The 7,177-nt window shown below is 33.1% G+C and overlaps 1 protein-coding gene across 2 annotated transcripts in view; it reads right to left on the bottom strand.

Moving 5' to 3' along the window:
* LOC116849235 (THAP domain-containing protein 3-like) overlaps positions 1-5,433 on the bottom strand; it is a 36,792-nt gene extending 31,359 nt beyond the window's left edge. The window contains exons 1-3 of one of the 2 annotated variants that reach the window (XM_032826176.1): positions 5,263-5,433; positions 4,821-5,184; positions 4,572-4,737 (exon numbers count right to left, since the gene is read on the bottom strand). In XM_032826176.1, the coding sequence (XP_032682067.1) occupies positions 4,572-4,737; positions 4,821-5,184; positions 5,263-5,384 (652 nt within the window). In that variant the 5' untranslated portion in view covers positions 5,385-5,433. The remainder of the gene's footprint in view (positions 1-4,571; positions 4,738-4,820; positions 5,185-5,262) is intronic. The other variant, XM_032826177.1, reaches the window with a different exon arrangement.
* Positions 5,434-7,177: the final 1,744 nt, after the last annotated feature.

The following is a 7,177-nucleotide window of genomic DNA, read 5'->3' as shown; positions in this document are numbered from 1 at the left end:
TATATATATATATATATATATATATATATATATATATATATATATGTATGTATATATATGATATGTATACAATGTATGTATATGTATGATATGTATACAATGCATTCGGAACTCAAACTATTACTACTAACGTGTCATTCTATCTTTATCGCGCATTGAAACAGCAAAGACAGAATAACATTTTAGCATCTATTTGTCTCTCTCTCTTTCTCTCCCTCTCTCTCTATCTCTATCTCTACTACTCCGTGTTTCTCTGTCTTCCTGCCGCTTTGTCTTTCTGCCTCTTTATAGATCTATATCCCTTCACCTGTAATATTGTCTCTTTACCTTTTTGTTTCACAATCTCTCTGTTTCTCTTTCTTTTTCATCGTCTTCTTATCTCCTTTTCCCTTTGTTTCTCTGTATTTCTGTTCTCTTTGTGCCTCTCTCTCTCTCTTTGATTCTTTTTTTCGCTGTTCCTCATTTCCATTCTTTCTCTTCCATTCTACATCTTTCGTTTTTATTTTTCTCTCTTATCCTTTTTTCTTCTTACTCTACTTCTATCACTCTTTCTTTCCTTGTCTTCCTCCCTCTTTATCTCATTGCCTTCGTGTTTCAATGCTTTCTTACAATTTTGCCTCTGTCTTTGTCACTCTGTCTCTCTGTCTATCTGTTAATATGTCTCTCTTGTTCTCTCTTTTTCTTTCTCTCTTCTTATTTCCTTTTCCCTCTGTATTTTCCTTTGTATTTTTGCCTTTCCTTCTTTCTTTGATTCTTTTTTCCTCTTTTCCTCATTTTCATGCTCTTCCATTCTATCTCTTTCGTTTTCATCGTTCTCTCTCTTCCTTTTCCTTCCTCTTCTTCTTCTACTCTCACGTTACTTCTATCATTCTTCCCTTCCTTTTCTTCTTGCTGTTTTACTTCATTATCTTTCTGTTTCTCTCCTTTCCAATAATTCTGCTTCTCTGCCTTTGTCACTCTGTTTCGTCTTTCTCTTTCCCAGACAGCACACGATATTTACAAAATATTTTAGAAATATAGATATTAAATATTTTATAAATATTTTAATGCCCGAGATTTTCAGGTATAAAAAAGATTATGATAAATATTTAAAAATATATATGAAAAATATTTATCATAAATATTTCTTAAATTATAATCATTTTCGTAAAAATATTTATGAAAGATGTTTTTTATAAATACTTTTAAATATTTATTATAATCTTTTTTATACCTGAAAATCTTGGATACTTGAATATTTATAAAATATTTAATATCTATATTTCTAAAATATTTTGTAAGTGTTGTGTGCTGTCTGAGTGCTGTCTGTGTGCTTCTCTATCTTATTGTCTATTTCTCTTTCTTTCTCCTCTTCTTTCTATCTCTCTTTCTTTCTGTTTCTCTGTATTTTAGCATCTCTTTGCCTCTTTTTTTCTCTTTTTTCCTTATACTTTCATTTTTCCTCTTTCTTTCTTCCTCTTTCGTTCTAATCTTTCCTTCTTGTTCTCTTTTTCTCTTACTCTATCTCTACTACTCCGTCCTTCTCTCTCTTGCTGCTTTATCTCTCAGCCTCTTTATAAATCTATATTATCTTTGCATCTTAAATCCTGTCTCTTTGTCTCTTTACCTATTTATTTCTCAATCTCTCTGCTTGTCTCTCTTTTTCCTCATCTTCTTATCTCCTTTTCCCTTTGTTTCTCTTTGTCTCTCTCTCTCTTTGATTCTTTTTTTCGCTTATCCTCATTTCCATTCTTTCTTTTTCACTCTACTTCATTCGTTTTTATCTTTCTCTCTCATCCTTTTCCCTTCTTACTCTACCTTTCTTCATCACTCTTTCTTTCCTTGTCTTCCTACCTCTTCTGTCTTCTTATTTCAATGCTTTCCTACAATTCTGCCTCTCTGTCTTTGTCACTCTGTCTCTCTATTTTTCTGTCTATCTGTTAATCTGCCTCTTTGGTTCTCTCGCTTTCTTCCTCTCTTATTGTAAAAATTGCATAGTTTATATTTTTATTTTGTTCGTCGTGGATAGCAGCAATTACATCAAGTACTAGAATCTGCTGGATTATATGAAGCAATGTAATGACGTCAGCATGAACAAACGGGTGATTCACGTCGTAATTTTCTCTGTTTGGTCCAAAAGTTCTCTCATGTGTGCTCTAAGCATGCATTTCTCATTCCCAACTGTATTTTTCCTTGTTCTGCTACAAATATAAATTCTTCTTCCTTATATATCTTATGTATATTTAACGATATTAATACTTATCTGATATTATCCTCAATTCCATATTTGTAAAGAGAATTTAAGGTAATCCAATATAAATTAAAAATAACTTTTAACCTTCTAACATAACAGCACTACCCTGTCTTTCTCTGTTTTTCCCTGTCTCTCCACATCTCTCCCCGTCTCACCTCGTCTACTCCCGTCTCTCCCTGTCTCTCTCTGTCTTTCTCTGTCTCTCCCTGTCTCTTCCTGTTTCTCCCTGTCTCTCCTTGTCACTTCTTATCTCTCCCTGTCTTTCCCCGTCTTTGCCTGTCTCTTCCTGTCTTTCCCTGTCTTTCTCTGCCTCTTCCCATCTCTCCCCGTCTCAACCTGTCTCTCCCTATCTCTCATACACAAACCTGTAATCTGCATTCATATTCGAATACAACCAGTGGACATAGTATATATGGATCCCGCAAACGGCCAGAAAAGTGAAGCCAACATGTAGGAAGAGACTATAGACATAATATATATAGTCTCATGTACATAATTATTATTATAGTCTCATATACATAATTATTAAACAAATTTTAATACAGCTAAATGTTTTCATGCTCCTTTATTCTCTCCCATTCTTTCTTATTTTCTCTAATTCTTCTTTACTCTCTCTCATTCTCTACTATTCTCTCCTATTTTCATTCTCTACTATTCTCTTCTATTCTCATTCTCTCTCGTTATAACCCCGTTCTCATAATACGCACGAATTGTCACTCAACTCCGCCACGATGACAGCCTGGCGCGACACGAAGCCGGCTGCAACGCACAACCAATCGGTATCGCGGTAAAGAAGCAACAATGCCAGCGATAATATCGATAACTAAGCAACTTTGGAACGTGATATCTCCTTTTTATTATTTGGACTATCGATAATCAATATAATATTTTGATAGTCATTAAAATAAAAGAACCCGTTTGCTTATAAAAAAAGGCACGCCAAATGGTTTTTGTGTAAGTTATTATATTTTTTCAACATTATTGTATTTTTCAACATTATTGTATTTTTCTAATTATTTTATTTTTTATTTAATGATATATTACTAATATATTAATAATATATTTAATTTATATAAATATATTATATAGCCAAAACTACACATGTTTATAAAAGTAAAAACTGAAATAATTATTCATTCACAATTGGCGCAAACCGATTGATATCATTACTTTTGTAAAGAGTATAAAATTGTCTATTTTTCAATAGAGTATTCACGAGAGTAATTCATCTGAATAAAGTTGTTTAATAATATTTTTTTAAATATCTTTTAGCTGAATACACTTTTGTTGTAATTTATTTATAACGATTTTTCTTTTGTAAAGACAAATAATGCTAAGGCACATGCACTTCAGTGCTGCGAGTGCGGGTAACTTTTGGTGCGTTCGCTTTGGGCGCTTTGCGCTGTAAGCGTCATTCTATCTTTTTCCTGCAGGTAATGAGCGATTAAAATAGAATGATGCTTAAGCGCATAAGCGTCCAAAACGAATGCACCAAAAGTACTCGAACTCGCAGCACTGATGCACTTGGCTCCTTTTTTTACTTTTTTTTTTAAAGTAATTTTTATGACACATAAACATTAGAATTCGTGCATAGATATTTGAAATGAGTTTTCATTATCTTTGACGCGAAGCAACAACCTAAATTAGTCATAGTAATAAAATTCATTATTGTTCCATCACAAGTTATAGAACGTACTGTGACTCTCAATTTCATGTAATTTTTTCATTGTCTCAATAAATAATTTGATTTGATTGTCGCTTGTAATTTTATGTACGAAAAAATGAGCAATTGGAATCTTGAATTTAATGCTGTATGAAACAACTTGGAATATAATCCCCATTAGATAACGCTCAGAGAATAAATTTGGAATGCTTCTGAAGCAATATCTTTTTCATTATATTGTAATTGCAAATATTTTACAATAGATCCGTAATCTATATCCTTTAAATAGAACTTTGTTGTTATATTGTTGTCATATTTTATATTTGACTTAATAGATATTGAATCCATTATTAAAGCTACATTGTTTAAATAATCACAACTGATGCTTTTGTTTTTTAAAAATTGCAACACTATATCAAGAAAACCTGCTTTGCAAGAAAATGATGTAACGTATCTCTGTAATATTGCCTCATTCGGCAATCTTAATTGTGTACAAATATAATTATATACTTTTGGAAAATAAAAATATAATGTTAATGCAAACTCCTTTATATTATCTGAAGTAATGTTGATAAAACTTTTCATTGTTATTGTTCAGTTCATTTTGTAATATGTCTAACTTTAAGCCAAAAAATGTTTTAAGCAATACTTCTTTCAACTCATCAGATGAGTTACCTGTATTTTTCAAATGCTGTTTCAAATGCTGTAATAAAGCTGTCATGTTTGCAAGTTTTACATCTCTTCTGGATAATCTTTTCTTCAAAATTTGAGTTTCATGTAGTAATTGTTCTTCCCGAATAGATGGTTGGAGTCGCCGTGGAGATATCTGTGTTGCAACATCCTAATATTATATTCAATATAATTTAAATATTATTAAAGCAACAAGAACATAAGTGTGTTAATTAAATCGACACATAGATTTACCTTAACATCAGGAGATACTTGTATTTCTTCTTCTTTCATTCCTTTCCTTTTTAGTGATACAAAGCTGTCTGAAGACAGGTCTTCTATATTTATCTTTTCTGGAGATACAGTACTTTTATTCCTTATGACTGATTCACTACCTGAACTTTCTGATGCCAATATATTTGAGCAATCTGCATTCATCAATACAGATTGCGAAAAAATGCTTGGAATTGCATTTTTATTTAATATAAGTTTGTTACTGATCCGACAATATTCCGATTCACGAAAATGAGCTTGGCATACTCGTGAATGTGACTTAACTTGTTTTACTGTTGGTATAACACGCAACCATTCTTTTAACATATCTTCTGTTTTTGGAAATCTAAAACATGGAATTAACAAATTCGACATTAACAACTCTTCAAAAGTTATGTTTGCATATTTCAGAAAATTTGATTACCGAAACAACGATATGTCTTTATCCAATGTCCATTTTGCCTTACAAATACAACAATACAGCACCATTGTTTCACTATAGCATATAAAAATAAAGTTTAAACACTTATAAAAACTTTCGTTCATAAGCTTAAGGGCCGTGGCACACAGAAAAACTTAAGGGACGTCTACATTGGAAGTAAATAGCAAGAAGTAGGAAGTAAGAGTAAGAAATTGACCAACCACAGTCGAATGTGAGAAGAATAATTAACTATGATTGGTCAATTTCTTATTCTTACTTCCTACTTCTTAAGCGTCTTCTACAATGGCAGTAGGAGTAGTAGTAAGAAATAAGCAGTAAGCAAATTGACCAATTCCATTCTCACGTTTCAAAAATAATCGATTGTGATTGGTCTATTTACTTACTGCTTATTTCTTACTACTACTCCTACTGCCATTGTAGAAGACGCTTTAGGGCTATCGCACACAAATTGACATAACTGCATATGCATAGCATAAGACTATATGTACTAATGAGCATCGAGTATTAAGTCGCCATATTGGTGTTCGATGCTTAATATTCGATGCTCATTGGTCCATACGATCTTATGCTATGCATATGCAGTTATGTCAATTTGTGTGCGATAGCCCTTACTGTTTACTTCCAATGTAGACGTCCCTTTAAGCATAAGTCGTAAACAGTAAGCAAATTGACCAATCACAGTCGTTGATTTTTCTTACGGTCCAAGAATCAATGACTGTGATTGGCTGATTCGCTTACTGCTTAAGTTTTTCTATGTGCCACCAGCTTTAAAGCCCATTCTACAATTGAGGGTAATTATCCAGTTTAGCGGCCTCACCTCCGATTTCGATGAAAGTAGGCTCAATCGACGCGTTTTTGCATGCCAAATAATTTTTTCCTCTGACAAAATCGTCGCTCTCTACTGCGAAGCGAGATATTAATAGACAAAGTTGAGGACGTGTTGGGTTAGAAAATCTGTCATACCATCTATCTCTAGCTATGTAACTGGGGGGCTTCGACCCCCAGACCCCCCTATCAGGGGGGATGGGGGCTATAGTCTCTTATGCTTAATTAAGCTAAAGAGTGAATTTCTCACAAAAGACTGTAGTGATAGGGGGTCTGAGGGGCAAAGCCCCCCAGTTACATAGCTAGAGATAGACGGTATGACTGAATAATTACCAATTTTTTAATCAACAATTGTAACAAATTAATAGACTTTTTAATACAATCACATTTTTTATGTTTGTTTCTTACCAAGTACCGTTTTCTACATTGGTATCATAATGTTGTTTTATTAATATTTAACTCGTTATTACATTTACTACACTGTATTGTACATGCTAAAATACCGTGTTGTATTAAAAAGTCTATTAATTTTTCACGGTCGTTAATTAAACATACAAAGTCAAATAAATTTAACATTGTGCATACGTGTGTGCGTACATAACATGCATAACAACTTATTGTCTTCATTTTCATGTTTTTTGCACTTTAAATTTCGAGCTTTACTAGCGACAACTAAAGAAAACGCATGCGCATGTGGCTACAGAACATGCGCACATGGCGACAGAGCATATTCGTGTCAGTACTTTACGTCTATGTGACAGATTTTCTAACCTAACGTGCGCTCAACTTTGTCTATTGATATCTCGCTTCGCAGTAGAGAGCAACGATTTTGTCAGAAGAAAAAGTTATTTGACATGCAAAAACGCGTCGATTGAGCCTACTTTCATCGAAATTGGAGGTGAGGCCGCTAAACTGGATAATTACCCAATTGAGTAAGCGTAGTCGTGAACGTAAAGGGACGTCTACATTGGAAGTAAATAGCAAGAAGTAGGAAGCAAGAGTAAGAAATTGACCAACCACAGTCGAATGTGAGAAGAATAATCAACTATGATTGGTCAATTTCTTATTCTTA

The sequence above is a fragment of the Odontomachus brunneus genome, unplaced genomic scaffold (assembly GCF_010583005.1).
Source record: "Odontomachus brunneus isolate Ranch 3 - 2012 unplaced genomic scaffold, Obru_v1 Obru_scaffold_109, whole genome shotgun sequence".
Lineage (NCBI taxonomy): Eukaryota > Metazoa > Arthropoda > Insecta > Hymenoptera > Formicidae > Odontomachus > Odontomachus brunneus.
The sequence above is the reverse complement of the archived record's forward strand: the minus strand, read 5'-3'. Positions and strand labels throughout refer to the sequence as shown.